The 27,646-nt window shown below is 37.1% G+C and overlaps 1 protein-coding gene across 8 annotated transcripts in view; it reads left to right on the forward strand.

The window, feature by feature from the left end:
• LOC150097970 (dachshund homolog 1-like) overlaps window positions 1-27,646 on the forward strand; it is a 290,648-nt gene that overhangs the window by 231,678 nt on the left and 31,324 nt on the right. For all 8 annotated transcript variants that reach the window (XM_090406400.1, XM_090406399.1, XM_090406396.1 and 5 more), the window contains one exon: window positions 12,363-12,446. In XM_090406400.1, coding sequence (XP_090262526.1) covers window positions 12,363-12,446 — 84 coding nt within the window. The remainder of the gene's footprint in view (window positions 1-12,362; window positions 12,447-27,646) is intronic.

Raw genomic sequence — 27,646 nt, forward strand, 5'->3', positions numbered from 1 at the left:
TTGCCAATTTAAATTTTATATCGTGTGTACTTCGCCAAGATGTTACAATAATTCAGCGAAGTATATGCCGAGATTTTACAATTCCCATGGAATTTCTAGCACTTAAGGACGGTGCTTAGTCGATTTCTATGCACTGAGCATTCTTTATACCGGAATATTTTAAAAATTGTTTTGAAGCAAAGGAGGACATGTCATATTCAAAATCGTTTCACAATACTACCAACACATTACACGAAGGTAATGCAGAGAAACTGTCTTCCCGTATCAAAGGGTTTAGGTAGGCAGTGCATGAAATGAGTAACAGAATATCAACGCTAAGATAGGAAAGAGAATACCACACGAATAAATAAAGCACAACGACTGACTAACTATGTTATTCATGCGGTCATTTCGGAAATGCTGGTGTAAAAGTTTTGAGAGAAAGTTCATTGTGTTGATCGGTGTATAACTGAAGAGAGGTCATCAGATGGAGTCATGTTTTTAAAACTATTAGTGCAACTTTCTTCTTTTCTCAGAAAGCAGAGATAGTTTTCAATAGACGGCTCGAAGAATTAACGACATTGGAATACTTCAAACGAAAACCACAATACGCGGAGATGAGAATGAAGGCAAGAAAGCAATTATCATCAGTGCTGAGGGATGAGAAGGCGATTTTTTTTTTCTGCTTGAAAGAAAAACGTTTGCTAGAATCAACTAAACTTTTACTGAAGAATGGACAGAAAGATATTAAATAAAGAAAAGTATTTCGTGGAGGGCCTTGAGTAACGTACTGGGAATAAAAGTACAAGAGAAACTCGAGAAACAGCTTTATCGGACGGATGTTGACTGCTTAATGAAACTATATACTTCAGATGAGGCATGTCAGATAAATATAAGGAAATTTCAAAATTCAAAATCAGTTTCATATCTACAAAACATCCAGGGCTGCTGGACGGTTCGAACTTTCCTTCGCATGTTCTGATAATTGTTCCGAACTCAGCAAGTCAAATCATAATTAAGATTCACATGAAATCCCGCCTGCATCTCCACTAGTTATTGAACGAATTCTATCTCATATTTTATTTTAAATGAAAGCAAAGTGAATAAAGTTAGTAATTCTACGTAAATACAAAGTGAAGGATACTGAATGTATTATCATTGTAACTAATAGAAAAAATATATAAATTATAACATATTGGCGTCATTTGTTAGAATAAAATTTCTACCGTAAGCCTTAAATATTCTTAGTATTTAAGAAGCACTTTGTTCGCCATATTCATTTGAAACGGTTTCATTAATAAGTGTTGGAATTAACAAACTTAATGTCTCTCTTTCAAGTTTCTAACAACTTTCTTTTATGTGTATATGTATGTAATCATAGTACGTTCATAGTCTGAGAAAACTAACAAGAATCAGTCGATATCTTTCAACAGATCATGCATTACGCATTACCAGATAAAAAAACAAATATATTATAATATACAAGGAAATGACAATATTTCACACATTGCCTGCCAGGGCCGGTTTTATCATTAGATGAACTTTGGCAATCGCCTAGGGCGCTTTGTCAAAGCAAAAGCCCGAAAGATTAATTTTTCATAATTTTTGTATTTATGATGTAATAATTTTCTTGCTATACAGATATTAGGAGTAATCATATATTATTATTATTATTATTATTATTATTATTGTTCCGGGAAACTCCAAGGAGTCGACAGACTCATCGAGGGAGGCCCTAACATCATGTCAAGAACAACTATTCCACATTCACACAGTATCTATCATACCTTGCCTTGAACTCATTCACGGTCGTAGCACCCACAACAGACTCTGAAAGCTTATTCCACTCATTTACCACTCTCCAAGTAAAGAACCTAGCTCTAACACCCTTGTCAACCACGCTCTTGCCCAGCTTCCATGCATGGCCCCTAGTCCTCCCACCACCAGTCATATTTTCAAAAATATCTTCTGGATCAATCCTATAAAAACCCTTCAGTAATTTGAATGTCTCAATCATACACCCCTCCTTCGCCTATCGTCCAATTTCTGCAACCCACAAATCTTCAACCTATTCTCATAAGGTTCATTCCACAGACCTGCTATCATCTTGGTCACTCGTCTCTGGACCCTCTCCACTTCCTCCCCATCACGAAGAAACCCTGGTGCCCATAGCTGGGCACAGAAGTCCAGATGGGGTCTTATCAAGGCTCGATACAGAGGAACAACAACTTGTTCGTCTCTGCATGTTAAAGTATTTTTCAGAAGCCAAGTGATTTGGTGAGCTGTTTTAGTTACTTTTGCAATGTGCCCCCTAAACTTCAACTCCCTATCCACCAACACTCCCAAATCCCTGGCCTCATCAATCTCCTGGAGTATGATTCCACCAATAATCAAAACCATATTGGTTTTGATTAATACTTTTTTAAATGTTCATAATGATATTATTTTTATAAATATCCACAAGTGTAGGTGTACGTGTGCTTGTGTGAGTATGACAAAATATATATAGAAAGACAATGTATAGGGGCGCCTAAAGTTTCTTTGAAGGGGTGTCAGATACTCTCGGACCGGCCCTGTTGCCTACAAAGGAAGTATTTGCTAACAACATAAATCCACATATCATGTACAGTAATGGTTCCTGATTGTTATTTTCATGTATCATTTAATTAGGTTGGAATTATTTGTGTTTAACAAATTATTCAAAACAGGGGGACATCCTAATTTATTTTAATGATGGGCAATAGCAACACATCATCTGTATTTATAAAATTTGGAAAGTTTTACAGTTAACTAAATTAAATTGCATTATCCTCCAGTAAAGTCAAAATAATGTTTCTGTATCGAAAGATTTCTCAAAAACTCAGAGATGTATTTCTGAGTTTCATCGAAAATAAAACCTATCTAAGTTTAAAATGAATGGGGAAAAAAATCTGTCACCTCAGCAGCGGTAACAAACCAGCAACAACTTTTATTTCTGTCATTTCTGTGAACTGTATGTTGTCAGCAAATGCGTCTGTTTTGAAAGAAAAAAAAACATTTCCACCTCAGAATTTGAAATTTAGTCTCAGAATGAGACTAAATAACTCACTTCACTGTAAAAAATGTTTCTCAAATCCTAGACAGAATTCGAGCATACTTTCTTTCCCATGGAAAGATGTCAAATCTTTAAGAATATGCTAATAAATATTTGATTCAGAAATTAAGCCCATGAAAGATATGTCTTCACCGGCACTAGTTATGAACCTGTACGTCTTTTGTTAAGTTAGGCTGTCGCCTGATGGATAGACATAAAACGCAATCAAGCAACTTCACAAAACTTACTCAAATGCATCTCATAAGAAGCAGGGCTAGAAAAATCCACAGAACTGTTTTCGTCTCGCATGCTGAACGGTATAATGCATAAGTTGAAGGAATAAATTTAGAAAATGCTCCCGATAAAACATCCGTTGCAATGCGGAACCGATAGGTCAGATTGAACCAAGCGCATATGGCAATTCATCATCTTGTTAGACTGGAAGGAAAGAGGAGGGAAAAAAAGAGCAATAGACAGCGTTAGTTCCTCAGAGCTGTTGTAATATTGTTCACACACACGCATGAAAAAAAAAAGCTTTCATTTTTGTGGTAAAAAAAACAATAATTTATTTTTAAGCAGCGGGTTTAGCGGCAGTTAAGAAATTAAGCCATTGCACGTGATGTCGACACGATGCACTTATAAACTGGAATAGAGTTTTGGCAAAAAAATACCTTTCAGAAGCAATAATGAAAGGGCAAATTAAACAAGAAAGCTTGGCAAAGGCAACAACTGAGTCAAATTAATTAATTCTCATATTTCTCTACAACAAATTCCACCGCTAACAAAGTAACAAATTTTAATAATGAGACGTAATTGTAGAGTTTGGGTGTGTCAAAAATTCTTTCAATCATATTAATTTTATTAAATATCCAGAAGCAATATCCCTACAAGAAAGTTTTTATATTCTTATTAGTGCATCGTGTCTTTACAATTCACACCTGCGTTGTAAATTGGGAGTAATCTTTAAATTTGTTCTCTAATGCCTGCACTTTTCTTAAATTATTGCCTTCGCCAGTCCACAAAAACATATTTTTCATTACTGAAATTAATTATCACATCTTCATTCTTCAAACAGCTCCAGATGCACTCTTAATTTGCTGCATATATCGGTAGTAGTAGTTTCATATGGGTTAACAATTTGTGAAAAGCTAGTGCTGGAACTCTATCGACGGCTGTAAAAACGTAATTGCTGTATCCTACATCCCAATATTATTTAAGTTCCAATTTGAATTTTTTTTAATGTAATTTATTTGGTTTCGCCATGATAATGCAATGTTAGCGACAGCGAAGCGTAGTAATAACATTTATGTTTTTATACGAGAAAACTCTTATTTGAAGTTCTCGAGGAGAAGAAGAAGATAGTTTTCAAAGAAAGATTCTGAGATTCTAAATTCTGGCTTGAGAACACACAAACATACACAGATCTGGCAGATTCTGGTGATTGATCTGTGGTAAATCAGTTACTTATCCAGTAGTTTCTGTCTTCTCTGTTTTAAGAATCAGAATGTTCTACAATAATGCACATTTAACATGCCAGATGGGTTCAAATCCCTACCCTCCATTCTTCACTATTCACCGTGGAAAGTAATTTGGAAAGATGCACAGTTAAGAGCATTCTTTCTAAAAAACGAAGTCGTTTGATGAAATGAAAGTGGTGCTTTACAGTAACTACTTCCGTTTAATAAAAGTCTAATAATATACGTAAGTCCAATTCGAAACGAAAAGTTAGGTTACAGTTGATTAGAATTACGGGGACTGCATCTAAGTTTAGTGTGTTATGTCTGTTAACTGTGTGTTCTCCGTCTGGAGTGTTAGTTTTTCGGGGAGAAAAACATTCCCCCCCCCCTTCTCGTATGAGAGGAGGAAATGTTTTAAAGTCGCCTTCGGACTTTAAAACTTTATAAAGGTTTTTCTCCCGTGCTTGAATGGATTCAAACTCAGATCTTCCCTTCCAAAAATCAAATGTCACATCATTAACTCGATTAGCATCGTTAACTTCATGAAATGAAAGAAAAGTGGATGGATTGTACTCAAAAATTATAACTTACTGTTCAAGACAGCAATTTCTCGTGTACTGGGATGCTCATCTTCTGTTAGGTAAACTCGCTGTTTTTTTAACTCTACGCCTATTCCATTACTAGGTTTCGAAACTCTCTCTCTTTCTTTCTCTCTCCCTCGAGCAAAGTACTATAAAAAACTAAAACTTTTCCTTTCTTGTTTTTGTCTCTGTTTCATACCTTTGCTTTCATTTTTGACCCTGTGGTACGAAGGAGAAAAGAATTATAGCATACTGACGCACGAACATAGAGACGAAATAAATTCCCATTCTTGGCTTGGTATCTTTTGTATGAACAAAAACCTCCATTTCTAAACGTAAAAAGTCGGAGGACGCCACACAACTAGATGTCACTCATGACAGATGTCAGATGGCGTCTGTCTCCTTCTGTGAATCAAAAACAATTGAAGCATTATCGTAAAACTCCCCCGGCATAGCCATTTATGTTCCGACTGGCAAAAAGTGGATAAAAGTTAAGAAAAGCGAGTCCCATTAAGAGAGAAATATATAGTCGTCATCCCTTCTTAGCGACGCCATGACAGTAATAACCGGAGATGTATGGGGCCTGGCTATTCTGTCTCCTTTATCACCACAAAAACAAAGGCCATTAGAAACGGTTGTATTATAAATACGGCAATTAGTCGCAGGTCCTAATGAGCTGTGCAAGACTTTCATAAATACTAGTGGGGGAAAGGATGGAGGGCGGTATTCCTGACAAATTAACAAAGCTTTTCTTCCATGGTCTTAATGTAGCCAGTGGAGGCCAGGCAGAATTAGTGCGACTGGTTGCCAGTGACAAACAGGTGCAGGTTATGACTTGGATGTATGTATACGAATGTGTGTAGGAGTGTGTGTGTGTGTGTGTGTGTGTGTGTTACAGGAGGAAGAGAGGGGGGGAAGTGGAAAGCCCATCAGCAGGCCTTTCATTTCACGCTGAGAGCCCCGCGCAACGGTTGCCTGAAAATTCCAATAAAAATGTCACATTGAAATATGCCCTAAACTGTTGAGATAAAGGCTAGACTACAATGCATGTACTGCTTAATTAAGAATAGAAGTTTTCTACGCTTCCCTGCCGTTGCCTAGCTCCAGATGATTAAATTACGAGTTCTTCCACTTTTATGAGTGGTAATATATACGTTTGAGCGCAACGCTACGCAAAAGTTGGCGCAGTTTTACAGTGCCGTTTAGCGGAACAGGGCTGTCGTTTTGCAAATGTTATCTGTCCATTATGGTCCTTGGCTGAGATATAATGGTCTTAAGTGAACAAAGGAATACAGAGGAGCACTTTGGGGCCGCTCCCTTGCACGCTCTGTAAATCATTAACTGGTGTACCATCTCCACCGCCCGTGCGGCAGGCGATAAGGCTGTAATCACCTTGTCCCTATTCGTAAACAGCCCTTCCGCCAAATGTGGTTATTCATTTCCAACTCCCTAGAGTCGATCAAACGAAGAACCTATCCCCAGAGGCGGCGATCGCCTTTTGTTTCGCGCAGCAGCAGCCCTCTATCGGTGGCTGTTGGCTCAACTTCGAAGAGATGTGCATGGTGAAGATGATGGAAGGCGCGTTTTTCGCGGTATAAATTTTCTTTATTGTTTACAGAAGCGGATAACTAGATTGTTCACTAGCAAATGACAATAGAGAGAGAGAGAGACTTGCAGTCTTCCATCCCCTCAATGAATATGGCTGTTTCTCAGTTATACGTTACTTAGCAACCAGGAAAACCACGTGTGTAGCACAAATTACCTGCATGACTGTTATTATTATTATTATTACCGTGCCTTGTTACTTGCAGTGGAACTTTATCCTATACACCTCCCTCTCCCCTCCTCTCTCTCTCTCTCTCTTTCTCTCTCTCTCCCTCTCTCTTTCTCTCTCTCCCTCCCCATCACGCAAGATGTACGACGAAGTGCATACTTCAAAAATAAATAAGAGCCAGAAGCTTTTACAGTCAACAGTGATCCACATGGAAGAAGAGACTAGATTATTAGCAGAGACGGACGGAACTTAATGTGGGTTTGAATGTAGATTGATGCAAGGAAATTTGAACCGTAATACAAAAATCTCAACAAAAGTTATGGCAAAGCATAAAAAGTGAAGATGGAAAAAAAAAAAGAAAATAAATCTATTATACATTAATCAATAAAGCATTTTTTTCTCTTCAAGAAAAGGAAATAAGAAAGAAGCAAAAAAAACCGTAAGGTGCTATTGTTATCACTGTTAAGGCAGGAATCGGGACGTCAGCGTTATACTTTATTAAAGAAGTTACACGGAAAGATAGACGATGATCACAAACTTGCAACTTACATGTAAACAACTAAAATATTTAATTTTATTTGTCTCCCTAACCGAATTTTTTTTTCTTAGCTGCAATCAAAGTTTTAGTAAAGCTTTCCTTTAGTGGGCTGACTATTTTTTTCCCTTTTTAGTTAATTTTATGTATATTTTTGTACATTTAATATATTGTAGCAAAGTCCAGAAACCTTACTGTACAAACACGAAACTTTTCAAGCAAGTCTCCGAGAAGTGGGTGGTTGTCGCACATCGAGCGATGAAAATTCATCTCCCACCTACCTTAACGACACTGCCATCCATGCCCACGGCGGACTACGAACTCTCAGCCTGTTGGCTGGAGAGCGGCTATGCTAACCACTCGGCTAACCAGGCCGGCAAGTGACGTTAATATCATCGCTTATGAATCCTCATGCCTTAAGTTTCCAGTTTACTCATTTTAAACAACAAAATCCGACTTAATTTACACACACACACATGCAAGCACGTGAGATTCCTGACACAGAACCGTACTGTTTTGTAGTGGGCTAACATCCTCGGTAATACGTTTTGAAGCGTCAAGGCCATGTCAACAGGCTCACACGACACTGCTTACAGAAATCAATGAGGCTTCTAGAAATACCACTCGCTTATTTATAAAACACTACAATTTTTATAAAACGTTGGTTTTGGTGAGTGTACGTAGAAGCTCAATTTATTTATCATCGAGTGTACCATATAATTTTGTATCAATCTGAACCATTTTTCCTAATATTGATCCATAAAGTACTTCATTGAACTAAAATCGAGAACTCAGATTTTAATAAATATCGCTAATGCCAGATTTCATTCATGATCGTTCAGCTATATGCATATAAGCGGATATATACACACACAAGAAATCTAAAAGCACCTAAAACAATCAGACCCTGTAAGTATTAATGCTACTTTACACAGTATTCAGCAGAGCTACTTTATTGTGCCATTTACTAAGTAACTTTTACGGAGAGAAATATCCTTGAACAGCACACGCATCAAATTTCATATTGCAATATTCTTTGCAATGCAAATACTTAAACGTCATGATTACTATAATAAATACCAAGATTAGTGAAATTCTAAAATCTCGACTTGTAATGTTTAAAGTTTCAATTATGAAATTCTGAGATACGATGATGAGGTAGGTGGCGTTGAATCGTACACGTTCTAATTGTTGCTTATCTTTGGAAGTGTAAGTGAATTTAATGTCCTTAGAAGATGCTCTTGTCTAACAAAAAGAAAGTATGAAGGGCTGGGGAGGGGAGGGGAATGCGGTCTTTGATGCGGCATTAGAAGCCGGAATATCGAATTGGCCATGCTACGACCAGAAATCAATAACCAAATGATCATGCGTTGCCTCCCAGCATGGCCATTTCGATTTTCCAACGTAAACTTTAAGAACGCTGACATCTCTGTCACCACCAGAACTTTCTAAGTGCCTCACTTTCCTGGAAAAGCGGTTATCCGTGTGAACCTGCACTGTTCGTACGAAGGTCTCGCGAGAACAGAGAACACAATACCAGATGCGCATCCATTTCTTGATCACTCATTGATCTCCGTATACTAGTTTATCAAGAGACAACTGGTGCGTTATCTCCTTTCGACACCCCTCCTTTTCCCCTAAGGTTAGTGCCTAGTCACACGAGGTCCCCCCCTCATCCCCTATTGTTTCGAAAAGTCAATTAGGTTGTTTATCAGGCTCGTGTCATTGTCGGCTCGTGAAGCAGTGTCTTGACGGTGTCGCCTGCTTGTGGTAGCGGTCACTTTAATGTACGGCACAAAGGTCACAGGGCGTACTTAGAGCCAATTCATCATTTAGTGCTTCTCATCGATGTGTGCAGACGCAGGCACTCGCGCATATGTTTGTGCACTGCAACAAAGTTTTACATATGCCTTCTATGGGGCGAGATAAAGGCATCACACCTGTCATAGTCAGAGTTGGAAGAGAAAACTGGCACCACGAACAGGAGAGCGGAGTGATTCGAAAAAGCTCCACAGCAGCTTTATACCAAGAAGTAGAATTTACAGGATTTTGGAATAATTACAAAAATTCACTAAAAACAAATCTTCTCTGATACTTATTTTTCAAGCACCGTTTCCAATAGTTAGTATTTTTATCATCCACGACTAATCGATGTTATGTTTTCTTGAGAAGTCTAGACAACCACCTTTAGAGAAGATTATATTGCAACAGAGTGACATCGCGATAATATTTTTAGAGACAAATAAAGATATAAATAACGCTGATACCTTGGAATGATACCGAGTAGCACAGAGAATAAGTTAGTTGTCTCTAACGGGGTTTGCTTTTATTCGTGTATTTTGTCAAAAATACAACAGATAACTGGGTACTCGTGAATGCGACATCCAAGTGCTCAACCGCACATATTTCCAGGTCCATATTTACGTTGCCAGGAAGTAACACGTATGTGGCTGCGATAATAGAAGAGCTTTAATAAAATAAACCGAGCTAAAAACAAAGTTTTTTTTTTTTATTGAAAAAAAAAAATCTTACCACCTTCGTTGCCAATATTCTTATCGACGAACACTGTGTTATAAATAAAACGCAGAGTCAACCTTATATCGCCTAAATTTATCTAACAACACTCAAGACATGAGTCGAACGCATTTGTTTAGACAATTTCTATTAAATCTTTCTTCTGAAAACTAACACTGACATTTTTCTTCCACGGTCTGTTACGTATGGGATTCGATAATATTTCTCCTAAATCTTTTATCACTAAGCCGTGTTGATAATGTTCATTGACTCATTTATATAATACAATCCCTTTCCGATTGCATACTCCTTTGAGAAAGTTTTACTAGCGGATTGTAACTAAGCTACAACCATTTTTAATTAGCAGATACGTCATTATTTCTAAATACGATCATGTTTTACATCTAGTCAGTTACTCATCATACTGAGTAGAGCATAAGGACCGAAGACAACTACTATCTATCGTAATATTTATATTTCCTCCTCTTCATTCTTTTCTCCTTTTTCTCCTTCTTTCTTTCCGCTTCCGCTGAGAAATGAACTTCAGTTACAGAAAGAATGAGAAGCGCAATAAAACTGGAATAAAATCAAACGAGCTTGGGACCTTAGCGATCGAAAGTGCGGATATGGTGATACAAAAGGCATGACCATTAATCGTGGTCGACTAGTTTCAGCCATGGAGCTGAGCTCTATTTTATCACTTGCTGCTAGTTGGTAGCGATTGCCTTTATGGTCGACCCACTTCCGGAGTACCGACCTTGCGAATGCAGTGAACTGACGGAATTTCTCTTCCTGATAGACAAAATGTAAGAGGAGTTTGCCCTTTAATCGCCCCGATACTCTATTTGACCGTATCAGATAAAGAACACTCTCAGTTGAAGAAGAGATACCGTGAGATTGTTTTAGCTTTTCAGGCTGCATTTGAGGCATTTGTATATGAAATATTAATGAATACTTCGCGTCAGGACTTATTGGAAAAGTACTTGAGTACGGGATAATTTTTAAAGTACTTTTCAACTCAGAATGAGTTTAATTATATCAGTCTATAAACAATGGCAACCAACTTTTTTCGTAGATTTTAGAATATAATAAAAGATTAAAATATTCCTGTTACGACAGGCTACCTCTCAATATCTTAAAGCATCTCCGTAGCGCACTCGCGAGGGCGAAACGAGGAACCTTCAGGTGGACTTTTCTGAGAGTGAGAAATCAGCTCCCATATTTTTCTTTTACGATCGTAGAATGCATGCGATTAACACTTATAAAAAATACCGCGCTCATAAGTTTCAGTTGCTTTCGTGGCAAATGCAGTCAAACAACATTAAAACATGATCTTCAGCTGTTTTGTGTTTTACTGACTTCCATGTTGTCTGTTTACTTCGGATAATTTGTTTATTGTGAATGGAAAGTAATGGAAAACGTAAGAAAACATAAGTCGTGAAGCTAACAAAAGAATCATTTCCACGGAAAATAAGAAGCGCAATTTAGAATGGAAAACGATGAATACAGCACGAGCCGCAATTTGGGTGCTGTGCAATTTCGCCAAGCACGTATTGTTTAAAAAAAAAGTGAGAAATGGTTAAATAAAATCCAAATTGAGAAATATTTCGTCTTTGCTTTTAATCAAGCAAAGATGAGACCCTCCTCTCTTCCCCAATTTTTGTTTGTATGAACATTTTCAGTTTGAATTACCACTTTCTACTTATCATTAAAAGACCATCAAAACAGTAAGTGAGTCTAAAATGACCAATGATTTTAACCTGAGTTCTTTTGTTTTTTTTTAAATTTCACTTTAAAAGTGAAAACTGAATATGATGATCATTGCATATTCGTTTAAGAGAATAAGATTACGCTTCCAAAGTCAATAACAGGTCGTACTGAATAGTTCCTAAATGGATTTGTACACAGCAACAGGACAGTGGGTTGGAACTGCAAGTCGCATTATCAATTGTGAACGGATCCCTGGGCGGAACCCTTCCCAAATGATATATACACGTCTTTGGCTTCCTTCCAGCGTGAAGTCAATCAGCAGTTCCAGAATGTCACGCAAGCCGAACTGATCGAAGCGCCCTCTCTCTTTGGGAAAATATAATACCGACACATTACTAAAGCCAGGAAGCATTTCCCTTTCCTATAGATTAAAAAATAATAATAATAAATAAATAAATTTGCACGTAAAGTCTAAACAACTTTATGTGCCGGATAGCATATCATCTGTTCATTATAATTATGATAGGTTGGGGAGTACTTTTGACGGGCAGTGGAGTTATTCATGAGCAAATCACCACGTTATATCTATAAAGAAAAAATAAAGGTTCGTTTTTGAACTATCGTCGAAACCAGAAGATAAATAATAAATTAATTAATTCACTGATATTACCTATATTACTACCCGAATAACCATATTCTTTGGTTACACTCAATGATGGATATTTTTTCTTTTTCATAGCCGAGCTGAAGATGGAGATTTTGCGGGAAAGGGAGATCCGAGAAAACTTAGAAAAACAACTATTGGACGAACAAAGGACAAGAAGTGAGTGGGCTATATCTAGACTGTCTATGTAAATAATGTTTTTTTCCATTATTTTTAATTTTTTTCCTTTTAATCATTCATATTTTCAAACTATATGGGATAAACACTCTGCACCTGCAAAATGCTATAAGGTACACATGACACTAAAGTTCATTTCTTTCAATCGACCCATTTTGTTTACTGAACTTGCACTTAAAGGGTAAGCAAATCATTCGACATTACCAAAATCAGAGCGTATTTTCACAGACAGCTCTGCATTTTAAAGAAATGATTGTTTCTATTCTTTTAAAACAAATAGATTTGGACTTATTAGACCCATCGGATCAGTTAATGAGAACTGCTTACAGAACCGCTATGCCACGTTAAATCACTGTTTGTCATCATATCAAGAATCTGCATTGTTTAGTGTAAAATGTGTAGTGTAAATATTGCACAGTTTGAGAGAAATGCGTATCTCTTAATGACAAGGATATCACTTTTCAGAAATCGTTGTGCTTGCATACTGTCGGTTCTAATATACATAGCATTCTTAGAGGATCACTAGCAAACTGCCAGCAGTAATTCTTTCGACTTGATATACCAACAGAACGACGTTATATGTTCACAATAGTAACCTACCTACCGCCTCGCGGAGGTAGTCGGACAAATAAAAAAAAAATAAAAAAAAAGTACAACACGGCTCCGTCAGTTACTGATGAGCCCCTCGTTTTTCTAGAAGATTCCTGTTTAACTTACGTGAAGATTTGGCATCCAGAAAGATTTTAATGCTTTTTCGATGTTCTCTAATCTAAATGTAAATTGCCTCTGCAAACTATTATATGTAAATTAACCGTTCAAAATGGTAAATGGATATTAACTCCCTCCCCCACGGTGTAAGTTTTTTTTTTTCTAAATACAAATTTGCTCTTCGTTAGGCCTAATTCGTGTTTAAGTGTCTACAGAACGACTAAGGTGCCAGCCGTTAGCAAAGTGATGCAGGTGAATTTTCCAGCCAACAAGAATAGAGAGAGGGGGTGGCAGGGATAAGATAGAGGAAGAAAAGCCTGTTAAATATACACAGGTGATGTTTACATTTGGCAGCCGACGCGTAATTTCTTGTCTCCACTGTCGCTTTCGCGTTCTTTCCGTGTTAAATAACTAGACATCCAGGCTGGCAGAAGATTAATAGCTTTCTTAAGACACGAAGAAAGAGACTAAGAGAGGGAGGGGGAGTTAAAAAAACTCTCCCGAGGCTCCTGATGTTCCTAGACTACTTTTCACATAATATCTGGGGGCAGGATAGCTTTAGATGGATCGAAATTTAAGTGATTTGCAAATATCTATAGGGTTATGCTTCGCGAGGCAGAAAAATGTCGGCCGCACTCGTGATAAATGACAATACGGGTCGATCCTGGGAGACGGAGGTGGAAGGGGGCTGAGTAACAGTCCCTGTGCTGTAGTCAACAGACGCTGTGGCATATGGTTCAAGCGTTTCATACACTTGGCTTGTCGCGTTTCGGCTCTCTCTCTCTCTCTCTCTCTCTCTCTCTCTCTCTCTCTCTCTCTCTCTCTTTCTCTCAGTGTTTTTCCAGTCGATTTTTTCCCCTTTGCTCTACGAATTTGGCGAAGCACGTGATCGCGAGTCGATCGCACTAAGACTGTTGGAAGTTGATAGTGACTGGAAAAGTGAGCGGCGAAATCGTTCGTGAAATTTGATCCGCCTTGTTTTCCAAGATCAGGTGAACCTTGAGGTCACAGTTCAACAGGTGAACGGAAGCAGTATATTAACATCTCTCTCTCTCTCTCTCTCTCTCTCTTTCTATTACTGGTCTTTAATACTGGTCAAAATGAGAGTGATGAGACAAAATTTGTTTTTAATTTTCTGTTTAGAAAACTTCAGAATCGTTCACTTTTAACTGAATTAAAAACCATTACTCCATTTATGTTACCATTTATATTACTACCTGAACGACCATATTCTTTGGTTATATTATTCTGTACGTATGCATCATACAGAAGACTCTATCCACAACATCATATCGATCTAAAGGTAGATATAAATGTTTTGTAATATGAAAGACTGGGTTTACTTACTGAAAAGTAAGCACATTTTCTGACTTTTGGTGGCGGAAATACTAGAAGACTCGAACCACGAAACTATTTAGTGTAAAACCCTAGATAAGAGACCCCATCGAAATCGAACCCTTGATCTCAGCTGCGCTGATTGTTACAGATAGCCAAAGGTCTATAATAAGCGATATCAATGTTTTTCTAAATCTCCGTAGCTCAGTCGGTATAGACAGGAATCAAACCCAGGTCTTTCCGACCCAGATTCGATTCCTGTGACGTGAGGAACCTTTATCTAGTCTCTTTCGACGAAAGTTGAGTTAGTAGGTCTCATACGGAGGGAGAGTTTTTTTTTTCCCCTTTCGGAAACTCGTTTTTTCGTTCTCAGAAAAGGCAAACCGGCCCCGTGAACACAAGCATCTACAGACATATAGGATACTCCTGGAATAGGAGTATCAATTTCTATGTCAGTGTCTATTTCCGTGAGATTTTCGGTTTCGAATTCGTAATAGGTCACGAAGCCTGATACGTAAAAGGAAGAAGAAGAAGAATATTTTTCTATTTCTTAGTGCCATATTTTTCACTTAGAACGAACTTCCTAATGCGGTAATGATAGACAGGTGAGGACAACGGTTTTCTTGGGAGAAATCGAAAATTTTTTAAACTGAAACTCATTCTGTTGTATATCATCGACCAACTAGTATAATACACTCCAATATGGTGAAAGCAGTTTGACAATAAGAAATCGTCATTTTTTTATATAACGCATACATTTAGTGCTTTTTAGTCGTCTTGTTAATATTCATTTATTAGAATCCTTTATTCGTTCATTCATTTAGACAGGTAGGTCGCTATAACTGAAGATAAGGAGTCCAAGCCGAAAATATTTCATATATTTCTTTATATTATATATTCAAGGAATTTCAGCTGAAGCCCACTTCAATTAAATTGTTCACCAATCCTTTAGGCGTATTTGGTATTGACGAATAAGTCTAATACATGTATACAGAGTTATGAGTAGGAGTTTCAACAATAATTATCAGTTATGTTTCTTTAAACCCTTCTGAGCCATCTTGAGGTTCCAAATTACCAATCGTTTAGCTTATTTATTTATTTACTGTCTCTTTGAGTATGTTGCGCGCAGAAATCATAACTTTAATCGGAACTATTAGCCAGTTAACGTCACAATCACCTTCGTTGCTATTAATGTGCCACAATTATTCACAATAACAAAAAAGCACATCAAATTACTTCTATCGAAAACGGACAAGTAGCACTGCTTTTATCAGGTAAGTAGTTCAACAACATTTATTTTCTTTTAAGATCAAAAAAGCTCATTATTAAAGCGTTTAGCAGCGATCTTTTATTTTTTGCTTATTTATTTTTCTTTTTTTCTTTCTTTTTTTTTCATTTCCAGGAAACCAAAAGCGAACATTTTCATAGTTTGCTAAAAAAAAAAAAAAATAATAATAATAAATGAAAATAAAAATATAACGATTTGAGTGAGAAGTGTTGGGCGTTAAATCCTTGAGGGGGGGGCGCAGATATCGTTAGATGAAGAGAAAGACGGCTGTAGGATCTATTAAACAAGCCAACAGAACATTAGCTGTTTCCCCCTGAAGCACGGGAATAACAGGTCTATTTTGAAAGCGTCCGTCGTCGCTTTGCGATCTTGATGGAATTTATGAAAGAGGTGCGCGGACTGTCTTCTAATGGCATACGTCACCTCCACGGGGTGGCGGGCTAGGCAGTAAAATGCGAATGCAAATACTGATGTTTCGTCATAAATACGGATTACAAGGCTATGTTGCTCGACGGTTGCGCAAAGGGCCGACACAAGAGAGCCGGCTTGAAGTGATCGGCACCACAACTTTCTCCGTGATTTAGGCCGCCTATAACTGTCTGCTACGCGGCTCACTGACTGCTTCCCTCTCCGCGCTCTCCTCATTACTCCCTCATCCTCCAGCAGAGTCATGCATAATGTATCCATATGGAGGGGCTGAAAAGCACGTGTGTAAGCAGCGACTTAAAAACTCTTGCTGGAGCTCCGAGGAATACAAAGTTAGTAAGTGGTTTTTGTGTTCGTTCTGCTTCTCATCTGATGGAGCGTCTTTGTTGCTCTCATCATCCAGGATCGCACGCGAGAGGGGAGAAAAATGTAACGAAGTTTTTATGCCAAGCAATTAACGGATGCTTATAGCCAGGATAAACCCTTTCCTGGGGATGTTTTAATTACCATGTTAAGGGCCTTCAGCGCGTGAGCTGTTGAAAGTATCGCCAACTCTTAAATACTTTTTTTTTCTTGTTTTTAGCAACTTGGGGTAGCAAAAAAGGACGCAATCGATGGCGTTTCAATTTGGTGCTCGAGCGACGAAACAGAGATCAAGAGAGGTGCACGACAGGAGAAAGATGGCAAAAAGAATGCATGAAGGAATAAAAAAAATGCTTGGCTTTAGCTGCTGAAGAACACCCATAACGTTTAAGTGGGGAAGAAGAAGAAGAAAGAGGGGAGGGAAGGGATTTATAATCCTCACCAACAACACAAGGAAGAAATCCACTCTGCAGATTCGTATCACAGGATGAGTTTGCGCAGAAATAAGATCATTCTACCCATATAGCACTTTCCAGTTTAATTATTTGAAGCTGACTTCATAGACGCACACGTTGCTAAATGGATCAAGTTTCGTCTTCATTTCAAAAACAGTACTCGAAATTAGAGCAGTTAGGTGATAAGTTAGCTTCATTCTTAACTAAACAAGACAAATATTACATAAAATGAAAGCTATGAGCAAATGAGATGTCTAGTTTTTTTTTCTTCTTTTGTTTATAGAGAAGGAGAGAATGACATTCCTACGTCCCTCACTCTCTCATTTAAGAAGTAGCAAAATTTGTACATCTGGGTGTTCTTCTGTAGTCTAAACTACAGAAGAACACCCAGTGTTGTAAGACAAACTGATACTACTGCGCTTCACGGCTTGCAGGTTATTGAGCAGGATATTATAATGAGTGGGAAAAAAAGCAGATGAGGAAATAGGTTGGTTCACATAGATTCTGAACTCATCATTTCACACAACTCCAGTTAGTATCAAATCTTCTTCGCTAGATGTAGATACAATAGAATCTCCTAAGTCATTCGCCACTTATTTCAAAATGGTAACTTACTAAGAGATGTGTGTTGTTTCTTTTGCAATTCCTACTCTACAACAAAATGGCCGACTTTAAAGAAAACTGATGCGTTCATCGTGTTTGGCTTCAAACGGAGAAAAACACAGCAGAAAAGTACAAATATTCGAGCTTGCTTTCGAACAGGAAACAATAACACAACTGAAACATTTGCTTTTTTTTTTCTTTTCAAGTTGAAACGTTTGTTGATGACTTAGAGGTGTTGGAAACTTCTATCGAAGAGTAGAACAGATGAAAATGCGCGCTGGATCGATGAAACTCTCCATAAAAACAGACAATTCATTATTAGAAATTTGTTAATCAGTTAAAAATCTCATAAGAATCGGACCAAAGGACAAGATTATTCTTTAAATACAAAATCATATTGCTTTTTATTTTTTCAAAACTCTCATGTTAGCACTAAAGAAAAAAGGAGGTGACAAATTCGAAGACATCATGATTAAAAAAAAAAAAAAGAAAAATTGAAAAAACGCAGCATAAGATTTTAGACCTCGAAACATGTCATATTAATGATTTTCAACAATAATCTACTCCTCTCTTCCGCTTTTAGTGCGTATCACGGAGGTGACAAGCGATTCTGACGATGACATTTTGGAACAAAAAAAAATCTATGCACGACAGTGTGAAGCCATAGAAGTGACGTCACATCAAACTCAAACTACGGACAAAGAGTTATATACAAATAAGACTTCGACATTATCACATACGCGATGGAGATGAACTATTTAAAGACGTTCAAACTGAACAACGACTCTAGTTGGTTCTGGAAACAATTTACACGTTTCCTACAACGGGTGGGCATGACGAATTCTCGAAGTATCATAGATTTGATGGAAGTGAGTCTCTGTTCTTGCTCAATACTCAATCAGATCGAGATCGGTGAGTGAATGAAAGGGAAGGATAATCCTTAAAGTAACTGTCATGTTTCTGTAATCAATTCTAGAATTATGTGTTTCTCGTGATATGGTACATTGCATGCACAGCAAATGTTCAACATGAAATGGTTAACAATTCATGATGAAGATGATCGAATACACCGCATTACTCACCCCTATTTAACTGGTATCATGAACGTAAGGATCGCCAAGAAAATGTGTCTCATTCCTTTACTGTACTACATTGTGACCAAATATGAGTGATCCATAAATTCGTCGCCACATCCTTGCGTTTTCATCCACAAGGAATAACAGAAACCAGGATTCGTCACTCCATTGTGATCGTTCTTCACCCTCTAGTATCCAATGCTGTTGCTTATTTATTTATTTATTATTTTTTTTTTTTTGAAGTGTCTTACCCTCCATGGTCGTGTATCTATTGTACTTAGATGAAATAGGTACAATCACTGCCTCGTACATCGAATAGCTGTTACCCGTAAACATATGGTGAATGTTGGCTTGCTGCTTTCTGTTCATCATAACGATCTCGGCGTTTTCTGTTGATGACGGCAATGTTGGTATACACGAGACACTGTTGCACGTTGTTAAGAGTGGCAACAATCTTCACAATATTCCTACTGGTTCATCTGGCTCCACTATCATTCTCCAATTCGAGATCAGTAATTTTGCCTATTATTATCCTCACACTTGAACGCGCTACAGGTTTGTGGAGACAACCCGTTACATATTTATTGATTAGTTGATGGTGCCACATAACACTGATCACATAATACTGATGGATTTCATTTAATATAGAGATTTTGATAATATTTTGACTAATGATCGTATAAATTATATACAGCGTGAGATAGTACTCCTAATGTGAAAATCTTGACATGATCAAAACTGAGAACACAGTGAATAAAGGAGACCGCAAAAATTGCCAGCCAATCTGCCAATAAGCAAGCTAATGAAAAGTAGATAGATGTTAGTTATTAATCTCAAACTACGTATTAAGTATAATCACGAATTCAGCATCTATCTAATTCGACATTACCTCAGCAATTTGCATCGAGGTTACAATCCCTGCTTATTGAAAGTAATTCAGACCATGATTTCGCAAAACGTTTGTAAGAGTTCAATGGATTTGAAATATCATGAAAGTCTTCTATTTACAACCTTATGCAATAATTTCTTTAGTATTCACAATCATAACAAAATAATACCTTTAAAGATGTCGAGTGCTACATAACGTAAACCTTTAGATAAGATAAAAGCGTAACTTGTTATTCAACAAGTTATGCAACAGTTTTGTTAAATAGAATTATGATTTGGATTTACTGCCAAAGTGATCACGGCTATGAGGACAGGGTATGATATCTGTTGATTGCGCATGTTATTTTGGCGGATTAACGTGTTTTCCGGAGGGGGACCCTACACCTCCATAAGAGACCAGTTAATTCACTTTCGGATGAGAACGCTCTTATAAAGATTCTTCAGATCCTAGACAGGATTTAAACTCATGCCTTTCCAGCTATAGGGCATTATCAATACGAACTGAGCTACGAAGGTTCGCATTCCGATGCTAAACAGTACACTACGATGTTAATGTTAATGTTCGATGACTTTTCCTTTGTTGAATCTTTGATCTATAATTCACACTAATTAAATTACTCATTGACGCCATAATGCCACCGCAATGAACGTCCTAAAACGGCAGTCAATTCTAATAATCATTAACAGTCTCTCCATATACGAGTACATATCCTGTCGATGCTATGTGCTTAGATATGAGATGTGTATTTGTCATATTTTGAATAGAAAGGAACACTGTTAGAAACAATGGGGATGTGTCACTTCTTACTTTTTTAGCTAGTTTTATAACAATTTTAATAAAAATATTAATTTTTATTAAAATAATTCTAAAAAAAATGATTACAGTACTGAGTTTTGAAGAACAGATGATTACACTTAATGGTACAGAAAGTAATCATGGCATATTTGTAACAGCATTTTTTATTTTATTTTCTCTGTATAAACTAAGAAATCTCTGAAACACCATAAGAGGTAAATAGAGCAAGGGAGAACTTCCACCACCTACAGGGCACAGACAGACAAACATCGCACGAAATAATTCATGTACACGATTGCACAACGATATACAGAAGTCACCGGCCTTGCTCACTAACAATCATCTGCCTGGTATTTTTTTTTCCTTTTTTTTCACTGAGATTTGTAGTTTGGGTCGGACCTCGGTCTCAGGGGGAAAATTGGCAGTGAGCAGTCGTACATTTGGTTTAGTGTTAAGTCGACTGTATTTATTGTGATGGCTGTCGTTACTGTTAGCCTGAAATATGGCACAGGTGCTGACAAACTCAAGAACGACTACAATTTCCCCCTCTTTTTTTCCGTTCTTCCTGCTGCTTTCCCTATTACCTATTTCCATTACTCTTGTTTTTTTTCCTTTCTTTCTTTCTAAATAAATCACAAAACAGCAATAAAATGAAGCCCTCAGCAATAAGCGAAAATTAGTGACAGGCATTATCTTTATTTTCGGTTTTGTTGCTTCCAACTTAACTCTCAGTACAGTATATATTTAAAGATGGCATTTCTCCCGATTCTTCTCCTTTTCTTTCAACAACTTGAAAATCCTCAGCATTCTTTTCTGTATAAGTGTTCATTAATCATATTATTCCTATCACTTTATTGATGATGAATGATATAAGTTTCAAAGAAATGAAAACTGCTAATAAATAAAGCAATGGCAGATATTTTTCCCTATCGCTGATGCAAAATTAAACAATAAAAGTGCAAATAGAGAAATGTCAGCCAATCTGCTTAATGAAGCATCCAGTCTAACGGAAATCAAGTTGGAATCATCCCACTTGCCAGGATCAATTTTATTATTATTACGTGACATCTCCAGAGAATCCGAAGACTCATCGAGGGAGGTTACCTACTCCACAACTCTCCGTCTCCACGAACTACTTTCATCATCTACTCCAACGCCATTTACCGCCGACCACCACCATCAGTATTTTCACAGACAATCACAAACATCCATGCCCACGGCGGAATTCGAACCTGCAGCCTTTTGGTTGGAGAGCGGATACGCTAACCACTCGGCCAACCAGGCTGACGTAATCTCTGATTTGAGTTCATCTACCAAAGAAAGATTCTGGGTGTAGTTTGTGGACGCTTATAAAGGATGGTCAGTTGTTTGCTTGAGCCTTCTGGTTTCAAAGAATAGCCCTCTCTGAAATATATTTCAACATAGCCATTGGTATAAGCTCACTAGAATAAATTTTCACAATGATCTTGCATCCTATAACCTGTTTCCACGAGCCTAAATTTCCACGATTTTTTTAAACATATTGTAGTATGATTTTAGGCGCTGATATCTCAAGAAAACAGCAAACTGTTATCAGTTTAAATTGCAGATCATCTATAGTCGAATCAAAATCCTACCTAATTGTTGTATGGGAGTTTATTCTGATAATGCGCGTAGTCGAAAAATATTGTTGAAAGAATTGCTATGTACTTTTATGTTTGGAGAGATAATACAAATTCTGGAAGACTTTGGGTTTAGGAAGAGAGTGTTCTGGATTTTAAACTTTCGTCAAAGGGAATGTGGCATAATAAAGTCTGGGAACCCACTGCAGGTTTAATTCATCCTGTAAATCAACAGCAATAACAAATCTACAGTAATATAACTGATATGGATTCTTTAGTACTGAATAAGCATAACTAAAAATACGTTGGAAAAATTAACTGTAGCACGCGCGATATCATCCGGAACAAACAGAAAAAAAAGTGCCATAATAAGGATAATTTAGGCATAATCTTAAGAGATATTTAATTTTTTTTTTTAAGTTAGACTTTTGTAACTCCAACATCTATTCATGACGCAGTCCATAAAAACAAAATTACTCCCGAGAAAGGGCATGTTATTCATGTCAAGAACGGAAATTTTCAATAACAGATTTTTCGCTCTGTGTGAGAATTTTGTTATCGATGCCATTGGCATTTGCAACATGTTCCTGAATAAACACTCTCAAATGAATCGGATTCATCAATAACAAGAGGATCGATAAAGAAAAAACCTTTTAAAAAATTTGAATTTGAATTAAATAAAATATAAGCTACAAAAACTCTTGTTATATTTGTGTCAACGCATAAAAATAAACATTTACACGATCTCAAGATGAATGAATGCTATGTGTGTGTGTGTGTCGACATGCATACTACGAACATTTTCTGCTACTGAAAAAAGCTTCCTTGGTGTGGCAGGATGCTATCATCAACGCATGCAGGTCAGCTGTAACTATCATCGAATAGCGAAACAACAGACGAGCGACTTGTCAAGTTATACACGACAGGGTTTTTTTTCTCTTTTTTTTTTTTTTTCATTTGCTTACTCTTTGGCACAGTAACACACACACACACACACACACACACACACACACACACACACACACACACACACACACACACACACACACAGAGAGAGAGAGAGAGAGAGAGAGAGAGAGAGAGAGAGAGCCTTCTTGTTTACAGACTTGGGGTTTATGTGTTCCTGACATAGCCGTTGGTATGTAGAGGGGTGGGTACAGAAAAGTAGAGAAGAGAAAGTAACACAGCTTCCGGGTGTTTTCTCTTAAGTAGTTTTTTTTTTTTTTTTTAGGAAAAAATGTGTGCGCGTCGATGCGCGGACATGTTTTTGTGCCTGACAGAAAAAAAGCCCACTATTCTCATTAGAGGATAACAACAGATAAGGAATTCAGAAATAAATTTTAATTACAAAGTGCAACTTACAAAATAAATATAGGTAGATACGTTTGTTGTCTCAATAATATGAAAGAAACACAAACTTTAGGGCTACTTAAGAAAACAAAAACTACACATTTTTGAGAAAACACCAAAATATAAATACGATTATATACAGAAAATAATTTCCTATTCCTAGACTCCTTTAACAGCATGAAATCCTCGGCTAAAATTATAAGTATCTTTTTCAGTCAAAAATATGAAGAAGCCTTAAAGCAGAGTGGCAAGCTAATCCTTATTTTCATAATATAAAGTACTGAGTACAGGTTGTTTACGGATTCCTTCTAACTCAGGAATAATTCTCAAAATTAATGCATTTATTTTATAATAATCTCTCTCTACGGTGGAATACGGTGGGTGGTTAATCCTTATTCCAGTAGTATCCTATGCCTGTAAATTGCACGTGTTCATCTAGCCGTCCTGCCTGTTTTGCGGGATGAAAAACTAAAGTTTCCGTGAAGAAAAAAAACATCCACCTTATGAGATTGTCCAACTCAGCTTCAGATGACAATCCCTGATAATGGTTCTTGGCATCCTAGATGGGATTCGAACCTAGATCTTTCCAACCAATGGACATCGTCGAAACTGACTTACCTACGGAGGCTCTGTTTTGTAATGATAATTCTTAATTTTCATTATTATGGTTAATTTAGTCCAGTTAAAAGTAATTCATATTTTTAAAACCAAAACTGAAGTATGAATATTTCCATATTTCAATATTCCATTTAAATATAAAAATTACACTGTAATGGAAAAAGCTGTGGTTTTCGGAATACAAACCCAATGTTGTATTCGGAAGTAAAGCGATGTCCACTGGCTAGAAAAACCCGGGTTCGAATCCTTACTTAAGATCAGAGGAACATTTATAAGAGCTTTGCAACAAAACTGAGTTAGCTACTATACAGGGAAAGTTTTATCTTCATGAAGGTTTGTTTTTCCCCTTACTGTAAACAGATAAACTAGCTGGAGAATATCTGTAATTCATTGTGCATATCGCTCCTAAATCATGACTTAATCGTCTTTCATAATTTTAACTACCAACCAGATAGCATAATACAAATTGGCTATATATACTGAACACTAGATTTAACTGTTTTATCAGTGTGTGTGTGTGTGTGTGTGTGTGTGTGTGTCAGAGAAAGAGAAACTTTAAGTGAGACAATAAGGAAACAAATTTCATTCTTTTTTTTTTTTCTGATCAAACAAAAGCAATCTTCAGTGAAGTGTGAACAACTGGAAAGCAAAACAATACACATTTTCCTTTAATAAAGACTTAAATCTTCAATAAATGTGCGCATATCTGAACACAAAAGAGAGTTGATTGAGGAAAGTACTCTGTGCGTTGTTAAGAATATCACAATATAAAATAGACACTAACTAACGACAATTTAAATCATTTGGGAAAATCTAGTCCTTTTTCCCACATTCTTAACCATACTTCTGATGCCTCTAATTTCTCATATGGGAATAGAACACCCACATCTTTCTCCACCCCCCACCTCGCTCTCCCTGAAACTAACTAGGACGAAACGGCCATCAAAAGCCTGTTTACCCTTGACATATACACTTGCGGAGGTGGATGATGTTTTCACATCCTCCTGAGTCCCACTGCGAGCACCCAAGCAAACACTCGCCGCTGTCTCTGTCGCCCCTTGAAATCCTTGATCGGGAAGACACCTAAAATATCGCGACACTTGTAACCATTAAGACAGAGTGAAGTGGTACCGCAGACTGTTCACCACTCAGCTGGTAACAGCAGCTATTTTTACTCTTTTATCAAACCTCTTTTCCTCTCTCTCATGCTGTTCACAATATATAACCCTTATCTGTAAATATTTGCAGCATACAGTTTTTTGGCTGAAGGACAAACCGAAATTTGTAGCTATCTTTCATGCCGAGAGAGAGAGAGAGAGAGAGAGAGAGACTAAAACAATTCTCTGTAATTTCGGTCTAAATACACGAAGTTCCCTTAAAAAGCGTCAATAAAGAGTTTTGAATGCTTTTGATCCATTAGGCCAGTGAAATTTAATCCAGTCAAAATAAAAGACGAATGTAAAAGCTCCTGAGCTGAGTTCGTGTCTTTTAAGTAGTGCAAACCAAGGCAACTCCGATGTCTGTTATATTCTAATGAGCTCACTGGCAAATTTCAAAACTTTGTTTCCAAATGTGGCTATAAAATACGACTGTAACCATAATATCCTTTATTCGAATTCTTCTTTATGCAAAATTGAAGCCTTGGGGCTGGATATTTTAGTAATTAATATTGTTCTGTTTTCAAACTCTAATCTTAGATCTCTATTGGCCAAATTGCAGTTTGATAATATGTTTACTATATGTAATAACATTTTCAATATTTAAACGCAACGACCTCCTCATTCCATGCAGTCGTAAAATATAAATATCAAAATAATCTACTCTAATGAATGAGTTATTTTAAGAATACAAAATCGTAGTTTTTAAGCATGGTTACACATATTTAGAATGTGATTAAAAAAAAAAAAAAACTAGTGGCTATCTACAATAATATATTGAAAATCTTTGATATGATCTATAAGGATTATATTGAAAGTTTTTATACGTAATCTTTTCAAATTATGGCATAAAATATAAATTGAGTTATTTTACCTTAACTGCATTATATTTCAAAATATTTCAGCATTAGTAGATGATACAGAAGCTTCATAATAACAGTATCAAGCCAGAATCATAGTTACATAGTTTATAGACTAAAATATAATACCGAATGAGTAAACCAACAAAAGAAATTTACGTCATTGGAATAGGAGGAATTTTAAGAGAAACAGACTGTTTGTAAGCCCGTTTTGATATTAAATTCTTTCAAATTGATACGTTTGAGTTATTACCACTAATGAAACTGAAGTCAAAGCAACAAGCTTCTAAGTTTACTTCTAAAAATATACAGAGTACATGGGCAACATACTATCGTTTTACTTGCTTTTTTTTTGCTATTTATTTCAGTTTTATTTATGCAGACTTAAATGCATAGCAATAATAAACTGGAAATGCATCTCCAGTAGATTGAAGAAGTCGTGCCAACAATTGCAAACGACAACAAAGCTGTGGAGTAGTTAGTCCTGGTAGTGAGCGGCCTTATTTCAACAGTTCATGTAACCTCTCAGCACTTGTCTTGTTACTACCCCCAGTACGCTAAGGGGGGGGGGGAGATCAAGCGATCGGAACATGGTTCTCTATTGATAGGAGTAGGCAGAGGGCTGTGCTATGTAGAGGACAGGGCACTGGGAGGAACCTTCGTTGAAGAAGCGCCCCACAAGACAGCGGAGGGACGCTTGTAACGCTGCAGTACGAGACTACGGTCATTCATCACTGTCAAGTTGATGCTCGCCTGCGTCTCGGTCTCCTCGCGCAACGTTTTATCCCGTAAAATGCCAATGACATCTGCCACTGAATGCACCGAGCCAACCTGCCATTCAATACCCTTGTCCATTTGTAGGTCTTCTTTTCCGCTGTCTGCTCTGAAAAATTTGGTCTTTTTCCCAGACTGGTGCCCCTATCACAAGGCTAACAGGAAGGGAGGGGATGCAAGGAGTTAAATAATACTATCAGTTCCGTGGTAGTTTTTCTGACTCTGAGACTTCTCATTTAAATCCCGACTTGGACAAGAAAAAAAAAAAGTAATAACCACCATCCAACATAACAGTTACTAAAGAGAAGCCTTGGAAGAAGAAAAAAAAAATTACAAAACTCCCCTTCCCCCCCCCCCCCCTAAAGCCCCCTCAGACTTCTTCTTCTTCTTTTTTTTTTTTTTTTTCATGTAATGCAAGAGTTCATCCGCAGCCGTATTAATGGTTAGTTGGGGAGTAGGGATGTCAAGGCTGTCAAACCCTTTTGATTTTAACAATAGATTTCTTCTTTAGAATGATTTTAAAAAGAGAACATGATCGATGCTCGAAGAAGAGTACTGCTGGAGGTCATTTACTCTAAAAGGTCGCAAAGGTTATTTAAATATGAGAAAGAAAATACGGGGAATAGTCGCTCTTTGAAAGAGAGAGAGAGAGAGAGAGAGAGAGAGAGACAGACAGATTCCAAATATTTTTTTAAAATTCTTATTGCTTAAAAGACGCAAAAAATAATCATTTATATGTGACGGCTTATGATGAGAATTCCTCTAATTTTTTTTTATTGATCTGAACTCTGTTTCGCATTGTTTACATTGATATTCTGTAGCTTTAATGTTGTTCTAACTAGTATTTAATGCTGTTTGTATCGAATGAGCTGTGTTTTTATGTC

Source organism: Typopeltis vanoorti, chromosome 16 (assembly GCF_054136105.1).
Source record: "Typopeltis vanoorti isolate ZY-2024b chromosome 16, IOZ_Tvanoo_1.0, whole genome shotgun sequence".
Classification (NCBI taxonomy): Eukaryota; Metazoa; Arthropoda; class Arachnida; order Uropygi; family Thelyphonidae; genus Typopeltis; species Typopeltis vanoorti.